The 14,229-nt window shown below is 36.4% G+C and overlaps 1 protein-coding gene across 1 annotated transcript; it reads right to left on the minus strand.

Annotated features, from left to right (window-relative positions):
* Positions 1 to 5,397: 5,397 nt before the first annotated feature.
* On the minus strand, positions 5,398 to 13,073 carry RGS1 (regulator of G protein signaling 1). Its single transcript, XM_034409597.3, has 5 exons — positions 12,927 to 13,073; positions 9,671 to 9,757; positions 9,440 to 9,501; positions 8,193 to 8,356; positions 5,398 to 7,607 (listed from the first exon to the last, which is right to left on the minus strand). The coding sequence occupies exons 1-5, from the start codon at positions 13,019 to 13,021 to the stop codon at positions 7,422 to 7,424; spliced, it is 594 nt and encodes a 197-aa protein (XP_034265488.1). The 5' UTR covers positions 13,022 to 13,073; the 3' UTR covers positions 5,398 to 7,421.
* Positions 13,074 to 14,229: the final 1,156 nt, after the last annotated feature.

Raw genomic sequence — 14,229 nt, forward strand, 5'->3', positions numbered from 1 at the left:
GCTGAACTTCAATTCCTTCACCACTGACCATTTTGAAGGGTCAACTTTGATGGTCCATTGATTGTTGATTCTTCTTCCTTGGACAAATGCAACATTATCATAGTAATATAGTGAAATCTAGAGATTTCATTGGTATTTTATCCACAGGTGAGGAAAAGGCAAATGGGAATGGAAAGAATTAAACACTTTTGCCATATAGTTCATATACTGTGGGCATTTTGACAAAATTGGCTTTTGGACAACATTCATTGGTTGATTTCCACTGTTTTATTTCATTAAATACATTTATGTGCATCATATTTGAAATCATGGTATTGCCAATGTTCATTGCTATGTGTAGAACAACAGATATATAGTGCCATGTTCATGGCAGGCTAAAGGAGATAGGTCTTAGGTTTGGATCTGCTATTTATTCCTTAACAGCATAGGCAATGTTGCTAAACTGGAATAATAGGCTTTCATAGACAAATTTGCCTTAGTTCTTGTCTTCTCAGAAAAGTATGTGATAGAGCAAGTTCAAATAAATGGAAATAAGTCGGTACGTTTTTCTTTGTTTTAGTCTTCCTGCCCCAACCATGTTCATATGGTGTGTTCACCTGTTGTGAAGCTGGATCTGATCTGGAATGGCCTCCTTTTTGTGATTAGGTAAAAATTTGTAATGAAACTGTGATAGCTTCCAGATTGAGTTTCTAAAACTTTAAGAGTAATGAGCAATTCATAGAAGTGAAAGAAATAAGCTAGGGTAACATAGTGCTTGGAATGTATGTCTGGGCTGCAAGCTAGTTAATTATTTCATTTAATTGCAAGCATAGGGGAGTTCTGATGGGATCAAGGAAAGAATTTGTGGGAAGTGAGATACTTATTATTTCCCTCCCAAGCCTCTTTCATTTTCTTTCAGTCTCTTTATCTCTGTCTTTTTAATATTTTTAATATTTTTTTTAATTCAAAGTTTTAAAGAGAACATGAAAGCTAACACAACCAATACAGAAATAAGGTAAACAGAAAAGAAGAACAGAAAGAACAGTAAGAAAAGATAAAAAGAAATACTAAGGAGCTTCCACTCTTTATGGCTGATGTATTGTCAACCTTGCAAGGTAGTCAGAGAAGAAGCACACACAAAAGCCATGGTGGGTTTCTATCGGTTCGCCTTGGTTCGGGAGAACTGGTAGCAGCGGCAACGGAAGACTCTGCCCACCCGCCCAGACGTCATCAAAAATGTTCTGCGCATGCGCAGAAGTGCTGCACACTCCCAAAGCGAGTGTGCTCCCATGGACGCTACTGATAGCAAACAGGTAGTGCCAGGATTTGAATCCCACTACTGCCCAGAAGTACTAGTTCTTACATTACTGAAAAGTAATATTTACAGAATCTTGAAAGTCCGAAAGTAGATCTCTCCCCATTTGCCTTTACAGTCCAAGAAACTAGGGAGGGTCCCTTCTGAGATTTTGCCATGGCTTAATTCCTTCTGCAGGTTCAAACTGCTTTTCCTTCTGTTTCCCAAGGTCTCTCCTTCATGTCATTATAAATATGGTAAAAATAAGACATTCAGATGTCTCTAGCGTCCAAGGTTTTTTTTTTTTAATCCTCACACTAAAAATATTTATTCTGAACAAGATTCTAACGATGTCTTCTTTAAAAAAAATATTGAGCTGAAGTGGGCAGGATTATATACAGTATAAAAATTAATAAGAGAATTATTTTCATCTTAAAACCAACCGATCACCCAGGACATTAAGCTAGAGCCTTTTCGGGGTTTCTTTTTAATGACTTTCCTGTGAACCTGCAAGAAGGAGGTTCTTTTCAATGGTAGCTTCTGTGCGTGGTTTACTAAAATATCTCCTGAATCCTTAGCAGTCTGTGATCATTATGTCTTATTAAAAAAACTCTGCAGTGATGTTAAGGTTCTCCATGGCATTTGCATTCTGAACTTTAATTCTTCTTTTTCTCTTAACCTAGGTTCTCTTTATTGTACCATTTATCCCTGTATTTTAGTGCCATATTCCCCATCTCAGTCTTTGCTTTCTATTGCCTTATCTTTCCAAAACTTATCAAAAGTGTCTTCTGCTTTTCCTCTTAACAGAAGCTTTACAATGTAGTTAGCAAACCTTCAACTTCCTGTGTAGGGTTGAATTCCTGCAGTTTATTATTGGGCATATGCCATTGGAGTATGGAGATGACTGAAGCATGCATAGAACCAACATCATAAATGAGTGGCCATCCATTTTCCTCTGATAAGTGGATTTCTTGCTCTACCAATGCCTAGACAGGGGATAAATCATCCCAGATCTAAAATATCACTTGCAGAACAGGGGTGAAATTTACTTACCTTCCTTACCAGTTCTGTAGTGCATCTGCGTGCATCACAGGCATGTTCAGACCCTCTGGACGTATGTAAAACCTTCTGCACATGTGCTTAGAGTAAAAAACACATTACTTCCTGGTTAAAACCAGGAAGTAATGACACCCGGGTGGGTGGGCGGAGCTGCGCACTGCCATCGCTACTGGTTCTCTGAACCACCAGCCACAATCGCTACCGGATCACCCAATCCGGTCCGAACCAGGAACATTTCACCTCTGTTGCAGAGGCTTTTAAGCATAGGACAATAGTTTCACGTGGCCTTATGGCTTCGTCCATATTGAAGTGGTTCATATTTTAGTTATGTTGGTATCCTTAAACAGAAATGAAACAAAATTAGATCTGGAGTATGGAAGAATTAAAAGAATCTTACCTAAAAGTGAAAAACAGCTTTTTTATTTGTCGCATGGCAAGATTTCAAAGATGCAATCAATAACAGCTTTCTTTTTATTTATGTCCATCATAAATGTTTACGGCATAGGACTATACTTTTTGCTATTCTTTTTGGTATCACTTAGTGATTCCAAAACACAGGTATTGTTTTGGGACTTTGACATCAGCTATCAACAGGCACTGTGGTCTTCTCTGGCAGAGGCTCTAGAATTTAAAGTGGAAAAAGATGCAAGCAAAATGTAAATTGCTCTTGTAAGGCAATATTGCCATTGTAAATTATGCTTTGTTTTTTCCATGAAAAATTCTACCAAGGCAGAAAAAGCCTGGCCTGATGATTTAGCTTTGCCAGTTACAGACCTTCTTGATAAATAACCTCTGCAATATGTCTAGAGCTTTTAACAAGTCAACACAATGAAATGTAGATTTGATTATGCAGCTCAGTCCAGCCCTGCAATTCATCGGCTCAAAAGATGTTGCTCTGCTTTTCTTGCACACATCAAATGTCTTCATAACTGTTAAATGCTGCTTAACATCAGTAATATAATGTGCTGGCAGGCTTTCCATAAGTTTAGATTTTGCATTCTGGGGAAGTTGGATTCCAAGCAATTTTTATTTTTTTAAAGCGACCCTTCACACTTGCTTTATATTAAGTTTTTAAGAACTGGGAAAATAGTCACTAAATTCAAAAAGCCTTCCAAAATCACCCTCCTCTTCCTCTTCCTCCTCCTCCTCCTCCTCCTCCTCCTCCTCCTCCTCCTCCTCCTCCTCCTCCTCCTCCTCTTCTTCTTCTATAGCACTATAGCGCTATACAAATCATTGAAGAAGTGCTTTCCTTTAACATTTCAAGCACGCCTTCCAAAATCCTTGTCCCAGAACAGGACAACTCTTATTTGCAGAAGTAAAGGAAAATGAAGCATGTGGTCATATTATTTTCCTCTGCCTTGTTTCTGAGTTGAGGCTTCAAGGTGATACAGAGGAGCAGAGGCATCTGCAGAGGGGTAGGGAGTCTGCGAGAAAAGTTGAGATGGTGATTGTGATGGAAACCTTATCCTTTTTGTATGTGCAGTGACATGGAATGTACAAAGGGCAGAACTTCAGTCATGGCACTGTGACTGCCATTTTGACCTTTCCCTCCACTGAAGCCCCCGCAGAATACTTTGTCAAAGAAAATATGCCATCTCTTTAGCTCAGGAATGATAAATACTTCATCTCTGCAAAGTAACACATCTTGTCAAGTTAAAGCCAAGATGCTTCATGCAGCCCTGTGTAAACAACATAAATGCCACCAGAGGGCCTTTACTCTGGCATGATGGCTTGCCCTCCCCTCAGCTGTCCTTGAAGGCCAATACAGGAATATTCCCTATTGGAAGAGGCAATTTCCCTGTGACTCTGGATGTAGAGGAACAATAGAGCATGTGCTCCTTCAGTGTCTGTACTACACAAACATCCATACTAGCCTTATTTCACCATTCCAGCTGAATGTAATCAACAGCATACTGATGTACTTCACTTTAAATTATCAGATCAGTATTCAGTTTTAGGTAATTCTTAAATAAGGTATAAGGTAAGTGAGGCGGCGGTTTGAGGGAAGGGTCCCCCCCCTGGGTGCTGCCTTTCCACTAGCAGTGTGGTTACTAGGAGTTGCATTCCCCACGACATGCGGACCGCCCCTGTGTGAGTGCATTGCCCATTGAACCCCATTGCCTGGGTTCGCACTATTGACATCACCGCAGAGAGTTGGGCGGCATCTACATTTAGTACATGATTGTTCTTATTCTTAATATGTGTTGGTGCTTTCGACTTAGTCTTGTATTCGGCATGGCTAGTCTAGTGAAGAGAAGGACCAGGGGAGACATCAGGGTTCCAATATTTGAGGGGCTGCCACAGAGAGGAGGGATCAAGCTATTTCCAAAGCACCTAGAGGCCAGACAAAGAATAAGGGATGGAAACTGATCAAGGAGAGGTTCAACCTGGAAATAAGGAGAAGTTTTCTGATAGTGAGAACAATAAACCAATGGAACAGAAGTTGCCTTCAGAAGTTATGGGAGCTTCATCACTGGAGGTTTTCAAGAAGAGACTGGACTGCCATTTCTCAAAAATGGTGTAGTGTCTTCTGCTTGGGTGGGGGGTTGGACTAGATGACCTACAAGGTCCCTTCCAATTCTGTTAATCTATTAAAATATGACTGACAAATACCATAGAAATCAAACCTTGCCTTCAATCCACCTTCTAGACTACTGGTCTAAGGGGGTGGGGGAAGCAGACTTGATTGAATTTTACACATTTTCAGTTCTAAAACTGAGGCAAGAAACTGATTGAAATGAGTCCAGACAATCAAACCAATGTTTTTGAAAATGAGTGGCAGCTATTGATCTTATGTACAAGTTTAGACTTTGTTTTTTTTATGGTTCAGCCTTTCTTATAGTTAAATTAATAAAGCTGAGTAAGCATGACATGACTTGAAATGCTGGAAAAGGAAAATAGCCCTGTAGATTCAAGATATCTGTCATTACAAATTCTTTCCAATTGCTAAACATACTTGCATAATTCATTGCCATTCATGAAGTTGAATATTGAGCTTGATACACTTTTCAAAGTTGTTAATAACAAAGGAAAAAATAGTTATCAAAGCACAAGTGATTACAATATATATTTTAATACAATGTATTTTAATCTAGTGGTCATTAGTTATCAGTTTACAAATTGTAATGCACAAAATATTAATATCACTTGCATATAACTGATACACACTTACTTAAATATTAGCTTATATTGCCAGAAAATCAAGTTCCAGTCTATAAATATTTACAGTAACAAACAATACACTAAGCTAAACCATGGATATCAAAATACTGTACAAAATAATGGGATATCCTGGGGCTAGTAATAATTATTTTAAGAGCAAGAGCTAACACATCTAAACAGAATGGCTTGGATCTGAGCTAAATTAAGGCAGCTTGTACCAGCCCATACACATAAAAGTATTCTGTCTCTTTCTCCTCTTTGTAGCAACTTCCCTTCTGAATCCTTTCTGAAAAACAAGGATGCTCTTCAGAACAATGTAGGAAGATGAATGTAGGCAATTGGGGAAGAAAGTAAGTGTCTCCAAATTACGTGAACTTTCTTCCAAAACCTTCAACCACAATCTCACATTATTCACAGCTGTATGATGTTTTGTGAGTAAGTGTGTAGGATTGTATATGCATCTGTACATCTAGAGTTTATTTATTTTCATTCCATAAACTTCTTTAAATTCATTAGTTGTAAAATCAAAGCTGTTGAAAGACCAGTTCAGCTTATTTGCCGGGTGGCTGGCCACCTGTCATCTCTCCTGCAAGCAGAGTGGTATCTGGACAAGTCTATTTTGGGTATATTTTCCTCTATTCTCCACAGTTTTAATGAGGCTTAATAAATTTGAACCAAAGGAATGACAAAGCTCTGATGGGATATACTTCCTCTAGTTGCCCATTAATCAGTTGCAAAACAACAACAACAAAAACAGTAAGGCTGTCTGGAAGTATATCAGTCCAGTATTGTTTGAATTCAGAATCCAGCTAGTAGAAGAACAAACCAATAAATCACAGATCAGCTTTGCAGGGAGTGAGTTGGAAGAGTTCTTGGGAATGAGGCCATGTGTCTGACTTTACAGAGACCAGATCTGACTTTGAAGGTATCCTCTATTGGAAGAGCTAATATGTCCAAATCTACTTGAAAGAGAAAGTACCCATAGAAGGAAGAGCAGGAGACTTGAAATAGTTTATCAGCATAATCAACAATCCACACACCAGATTGTGCAAGCACAAATGTCACTAGCAAAGAAATATTTGATTGATTTATAGCATATACTTATAGCATATAAAATCAGTATTCCTTCCTGTCTTCTTTTGCAATAATGAGCATTTGAAACAATGAATAAGGGACCACTTACGTTTTTAGCCATAGGTTTTTGAGCCTCTAGAGATGGTCATGTATTGTCAATATGAATTAGATTTAACAAAGTATCCCAACAAATTGCCCCAGCCTGCTAAATATATATTACACCCTGTATGCTTGAAAAACTCCCTGGGTTTATAGCCAATGATGATTTGTGCTAAATTCAAAACTTATTTGTAAAGCCTAGAGCAGCTTTGGGATTGTTCATATATACATGTTTATCTCTTGAGTCTATGCAAGTCTGATTTGCATCAATTTGCCTGAGCCATGGAGCATAAAGTGAAAGCACAGCTTTGCACTCATTGAACTCCTTATTCTTCACAAGCAATACCTTTCAAGGGAATCTGGTCATACATCCGGCTCTACCAGATCAAATGCTTAAGAAGGAAATAATGCACACAATGTAAACAGCCTAACATTTGTCTTGATAGTTGTGCAATTAAACTCAGAGCTTTTCTGTTCACAACATTTGATCAGTGTAATTTGAAAGAATATTAGAAGTGTGTGTGTGTGTGTGTGTGTGTAGAGTGAATCTGACCAGTTTCAAGGCAGCTTGTCTCTTTTTCCTTTTATTTCTTCTTCTTTCTCCTTATAAAGGGTGTTCCAGACACTTCAACTTGATAGATTGCATCTCTTGCTTTAAGAGTTCCATCATTTCCTTGCTGTCTTAGTTCCAACAGTCCCAGTTAGTGTACTGAAGCACAGCAACTCCTGAAGCTTCAGAGCTGATCCTCAGTTTTCACTTGAGATGGTTGCTTTGAACCTTGTTTAGAAGGTTATGGTAATGTTGAGATTTAAGGAATCTTGGATAAGAGTCTCTCTCCATCAATACATATATAAGTCTCTGAGCCTCATCAAAACTTGAAGGTGTGGGATCCTGAACTTTCTTAGCTACAGATTTTCTTATGTGAAAATCAATGTTGACCTGGAAAGAACAAAATGAAATTTCAACATCTTTGTAAAACTACCCCATTGATACAGCAATGTTTAAAGTCAAACTCAATGCAATGTGAATGATTGTGACACCCCCCCCCCCAGCCTTTTAAGCAACAGGGAGTGGTTCCATGGAAAGAGTTTTTTCCACGGACTGGAGGGGTGTGGTTTCACATGCTACCTACATCCTGTGGATGAGGCTTTGTTTGCATGGCCCAGTTTCTGGCAGGTCGCAGCCTGGTGCCGGTTTATGGACTAGGGGTTGGGGACCACTGGCATAAATAGTAAATTAAATAATGATTGCAGGATTTCATTCTTAACATTAGGCAAATAGTCTGTTCATGTTTGTGGGACCTCAACCTCCCATTGGGCTACACTGTCTTTTATTTCATGATAAAAGGGGGGCCGGGGACACTGAAGTGATATAAAATCAATCTTTGATAAATAATCTTTGGTAAAATAAATTTCACTATGTGAAAATGATTCACTTAGTACATGAATTTTCCAGTCCAATTACTCAGTTGATTGATTGATTGATTGATTGATTGATTGATTGATTGATTGATTTAGTGCTTACTTGTTTTCTGGCATCTGACTTGACAAACTCTTGGTAAATCTTTTCTGCTTTGCCATGTAAACAATCCACTTGTGCTTTCCTGTAGTCTTCACATGCCAGCCAAAACTCAATGTTTTCATCACTAAATTCTGATTTCAAAAATTCTCTGAATGCCTCTTGACCACCTACAGTGAATAAAAACATTAACATGATTTCAGTCATTGCTCTAAATTAGGTGGGATAACCTAATCTGAAAATATGCTGTACAATATTTCTGCAAATTTGTAGTATAATGTAGTATAATGTTAGGAAATAGAAAGGGAAAAAGGTCACCAGAAAGTTTTGTGGACTTTGATTAGTTCAGTATTTCTGAAATACTTTTGAACTTTTTTCTCATTCTATTGCATGCAAATTTGATATTTTGTTCAAATATCAAATTTGAGTTGAGTTATCCAAAATATAAATTGAGTTATTAGTGAGTTATCCAAAAAAGTGATCAGCTCGAGAGCAGTTTCTCAGTTAATTCAATCAATGATTATAAATAAGTTGAAGGAAGGAAAAATGAACATCCTACCAATATTTTACAGAAATGATATGACAGCTGGAATTAATTGTTTTCTAAGTACTAGAAAATTACAAACACAAATCAGCAATCTTTTGCAATTTCTCATAAATGCAAAAGACAAAAAACAATCTTATCTAATGTTGTCTCTTTGAAAAGATCAGAATTAACAATAGTAATCAATATACAATCAAACCTCTCAGTGCTCATAATTAATTGGTTCCAGGAGGTATGATGAGTACCAAAAACAATGAGTACCAAACAAAATTTTCCCATAAGGAATAATGTCACAAGGCAGCTGACACTGATAACTTCTAGCTTGTGCATTGAGTACCAAACAAACAACGCATACTGGGACAAAATGTTTGCATCAAAATTCATTGAATACCAAATCAATGAGTTTCAAAGCAGTTGAATACCAAGCCACCATGAAATATACATAATTATAGTCTCCATTAGTGTCAGAGAATATGGTTTGGATGTATAGTATGTGCCCATATGTACATATGAAAAGTCATTAAACCAGGGCTTAGAATATTTTATTGAATAAATTGAATTAGTTTTTTTTTTTTAAATATCTGAAGGACAACACCAGTGCTCTGGATTATGCTTTTCAGTCAAGGCATATTTTAAGAAAGTGACAGCTGCATTTTTCCAAATTTCTTTCAAGGTTATATACTCCAAAACATCAGAAAGAAATGCTTACGCTGGGTTGCCAGAAGCTTTTCTAGGGACTGGGACCACTGGATAACTTCTTTTGTAGAAAGCCTGAAATGACATAAAAATGCAAACTGTTTGAAATAGAGAGGCTTCCTTGGAAAAATATGAGACATTGGTGTATGTGTTTGATGTCTGTGCAGTCAAAAGTATGGGTGTATTTCCTTTGCATCTTTGTTTGTCCTATACTGCAATTATAACAATATTATTTGATACTTACGTTACATCTCTTGAGCTGGGATATTTCATGTCAGCTGATTCAATAGGTGGTACAAGACCCATGAAATATTTTTTTGCTCCCACACCCCTAAAACAAATGAGAGAATATATTTACTCATTTACTGTGAATAAATCTAGTAGTCTTTTACAGAAATATATCAAAATAATCCAAGAAAGTTCTAATATAGGCATCTGAGGAAAACGTGTTATTCTTATGGATCTTCATGAAGTAACCATTCTGTGCAAAAAACAACAACTAATATCAGAATATTTTTGATCTGTGCTAGTTTCTTACAATAAGATGGCTAAGATGGCTTTCAAACTCCAAATAAACATCTGGAGAAGCAAATTCTATCATTCAGATTAATTGAGCTTCAGTGCTGTTCAGGCCAATTTGCTCAGAACCCAAATAAAGTGTTTCTTCTGATTCCCCCCCCCCTAGCTTATTTCTACAGAAATTTGGAAGAACTAAATTAATTAAAATTCTTATATAGCAGTTTATATCTATAAAGATATAATACTAAACATTTTAATTTGTTGAGTAAATTTAAAACTATGGATTTGAATTTAACAAACAATAGCCTAAGGCACATTTTAATTTACGGAAACTGCAAGCTAGTCATATGCATATTTTTTCATTAATAAATAACACTAATTCCAGAGGGACATCTTTCAAGTTTAATATACATAGAGCATATTTAAAAGTGTTTTTACAGTGAGTAGATAGTATTATATAGCTTTTATAAACTCCATAGTTTATTTTGTGTATCTTATCATCTAAATATACAGTCTTTGTACTCCATGCTGTTCTAGAGTCTGGCATTTGATCCTTCATGAGATATATTTTTAAATACTTCATGAAGTAGAAGTTCCAAAGGCTGAACTAATCTCTTCTGATGTCCAAAGCTTGCTGCTACCAGCTGCAGTCATGGAAGAAGACAGTGGTGGCTCAGAATATTCTCTAAAAGATAAGGCTATCAGATTTGAATTACTGAATTACTGATTTGAATTACAGTTGGCCACTAGTTGGGAGCAGAGATAGATTTTTTTTCATACTTCTTTCCTATCATCTATTCTAGAGATTGCCTTAATCTGTACACATTGAAGTTGTCTGCAGGACTGACCTACAACCCAATTCTACCTTCCAGTCCATCCTCATTGCTTTCTATTTTAGGTACAGGTCTAGGTTCATCTATGGGCACACCTTAATCCTTCAGTACACCATGACAATTTTTTTAAAGGTTGAAGGCCTTGTAAAAGATCCTTATGTCTGATGATTCCAAGCCACCTCTGCCTTGACGAATCTTATTCTACCATTCTCTCCTTAGATCTATAAATGGGATCAAATCAGAAGGGCAACAGAGGAAGAAGAGAAATGAATTTTTATGATTCATGATTGTAATTTCTAAATCAGCTTATTTATTAAATCAATGATTACCTTATTATTATTTTAAATAATCTATTAGTTATTAAATTAGTATTTATTACACTAGTTTAAATTAAAATTTAATATTAAATTAATGATCACATTATTTATGACATTTTAAAATGGTGCCCAATTCTATATAGGCTTTGGATGGCACTCAACATTGTAAGAATAAAAAGAACAATGTACATCCAAGATAAAAGAAAAGAAAAGAAAAGAAAAGAAAAAAGAAGAGAAGAGAAAAGAAAGAAAGAAAGAAAGAAGGAAAGAAGGAAAGAAAGAAAGAAAGAAAGAGAGAGAGAAAGAAAGAAAGAAAGAAAGAAAGAAAGAAAGAAAGAAAGAAAGAAAGAAAGAAAGAAAAATCCATAGGAGATTACACTAACCAAAACCTGGGGAAATAACCAGGTTTGCAATCTACAGGTGGGAACCATTTGGATCTCTGATTGAGCGGAGGAGGAAATTCCAGAGGGCAGGTGCTATGACTAATAACTTCTTTCATCCTGATAGATGTTACTATTTGGTTGCAGAGCATATTCATTCTGCTCTATAATCATACAGCTCAGGCAGGAACAGGAGTTACAATGAATAGCTTACCAATCATTTCCATTCGCAGTGTTTTGATGTTGAAATAATTTACTCTAGGACTACTCTTATCATTTGACTCTCACTAACCCAGAACCAGAAATATAAAAACAGAGGTTTAGCAGAGCCTGTGGGGTTTGAATAACTGTTAAATGTTCAAGTCCTTCATTGCCTCCGTTTTGGCCACTTGAAGATGACACATTTGCAAAGTTTTAAGCTTTTTTTTAAAAAAAAGTTCGTCATAATTCTTCTGAAATGATTCGTGTTTTTTCCTTAGGTACCCATATGTGCGATAATACCAAGATGGGTTTGAGTGGGTGGCGGGACAATAATTTCCGTCTAAGAATCAAAGACTTTTCTTTCACACGCACACACAAAAACCATAGTACTGTTGAACTGGCATTTTGCTGCTGCTTTAGCTAAGACCACAAAAAAAGCCTAGGAAAACCACTGCATCTTTAAGCTAAAAAGGCTGCTTTGGTGAGTGCACATACACACACATGCACACATATGATACATAAAAAGTATCCTGCACCCATTCATAAGAACACTGAAAGTTTGATCCATTAAAAAAACAACTATGAATACTGTCTAAAAATGCAGGTGTGTTCTTTTAAGAAATAAAAATACTGTTGTTTTTTTTTAAAAGCAAACTACTTAAAACAAAGTTTTCTGTTCGGACTTTAACTATCATGACGTTTATTCAGATATAATTCCTTCATTCAATTCTATTCCTCTTATCTATCATCTCTCCCATTAAGGCTTGAACAAAGATACAGTTTGTTAATTACTGACATTAGCCTGATTGGTCAAAAATGATGATTATCCATTTTATTTGGGTTACTGAGCAGAAACCCAAGCTACTGGCTTTCGATTGATCATCTAGAATTTGCAACCCAAAACTGATGTTCTTCGGATTTTTGATTCGCAATTTGGATTCCTGCCTTGAAATAAAAAGGAAGCCTGCAAAACCGTTGGAGACCATACTTTTGCCAAATTGGAGTCCAAAATCCAAGTAATGAAACCTGAGCGGAAGAAACTTTTCCTCAGTATGTTTTTGTTTAAAATAAACTAAACCAGCGTGGCTACCGTCCCTGTCCTAATGTTTCTTCTATTTGTATCTATTTTATGTATCCAATCGATGCTTATACTTATTACCAAATACATTCTTGACAAATAAATAAATAAATAAAATTAATAAATAAAATTAAATGAATAAATAAATAAATAAAAGGGAAGATACACTTACAAAGCCTTTGTCTTCTTTCGGTGATCTTTGCTGCCTGCAATCCCACATGTCTTTATTTCGTCTGAAGCGGTGTGCCACATAAACAGCCAAGGCATTTTTCGTTGCCTCTCTTTCGGTTGCAATGCTTCTGCAGCCCTAACATCTAAAGGTTTAACCTCTTGCAAAGCTGATGGCTTTATACACTGATTCATATCACCTGCTTTGTAAGAAAGAGGCGTCTTTCCCACAAGCAGAGACACTTCCTTTTTTAAACCGTCTGATGACATAAGTAGACTTTGGGACTTTTTTAAAAAATTAAAATAAAGTAAAACTATTGGTTGCTGTTAAACTGGCTAGGACAGGTCTCAGAAGCTAAACTTTTTTTTTTTTAAAAAAAAACCCTTTCTTACAGGAATTCTTTACCTATTTACAGTCAAAGATCAAAACTGTCATATAGTCATTTATTATAAGTGCTATTCATAAATATTAATTCACATATAAATAAAAAGCTGGTTAACAATGAAAAAAAAAATCCCTTCTCACTCTTATGTATGGTATGTGGAATTCCTCAGACTTGGGTTCTGCATCAGAGACCTAGAAGTTTGAGGTTTCTGTGCAGGATATTAGCTGTTCCTAGCAGAGCATCCTTCTGCACAGAGAGCTTTGATGTTGTTCCTGAGATCTATAGAATCACTCTCCCAGCTAAGGAGTCACAGCCTCAAGTGCTCCTACTTCCCCTTTGGCCACTTTTGCCTTTACTTTCCACATCAACAGTAGATCTAATAAGAACCAGACGGGCAGCATAAAATATAAGAATTAACTAAATATTATTGGTGAACTAAATTTATTTAAAAGTCTGTAGAGATTCTCAGCCATCCAAGTCATGGTTATCCCAAAGGTAGATAAGGTAGGTAAAATGAGGACCCAGATTGTGGGGGCAATAAGATGACTTTGTATAAAATATACAAAAGTATGAAGGCTATTGCTTAACGCATTGTAAGCCGCCCTGAGTCTCCGGAGAAGGGCGGCATATAAATCAATTTTTTTTTAAAAAAAGGTGCTTTTTCAGGAGGCAACTGAAACTCCCCACTATCCAGTCAGAGCTGAAGAAGTTTTTAGGATGAGAAGCGAAATGTCTTCAAAAGAAAAAAAAAAGAAGAAAGTCCAGTTGCCTCCTGAAAAATCACCTTTGGGATAAATTTATTAAACTTCAGTTTTTCATCAGATTTAATCATTATGAGTTAATACCAGCATTAGGCCTATGTACTCTTCATAGCAATTGCCTCTGAACAAAACCTTACCACCTTTTTCAAAATGTTCAAGA

Source organism: Pantherophis guttatus, chromosome 3 (genome assembly GCF_059756535.1).
Source record: "Pantherophis guttatus breed Tessera chromosome 3, ASM5975653v1, whole genome shotgun sequence".
Taxonomy (NCBI): domain Eukaryota; kingdom Metazoa; phylum Chordata; class Lepidosauria; order Squamata; family Colubridae; genus Pantherophis; species Pantherophis guttatus.

Coding starts and splice junctions, on each gene's coding strand:
- RGS1 (XM_034409597.3), bottom strand. CDS start 13,021: ATGCCTTGGCTGTTTATGTGGCACACCGCTTCAGACGAAATAAAGACA. Junction 9,502..9,670: donor CCCAGCTCAAGAGATGTAAC/GTAAGTATCAAA, acceptor ATGTCATTTCAG/GCTTTCTACAAAAGAAGTTA. Junction 8,357..9,439: donor AAAGCTTCTGGCAACCCAGC/GTAAGCATTTCT, acceptor TATTCACTGTAG/GTGGTCAAGAGGCATTCAGA.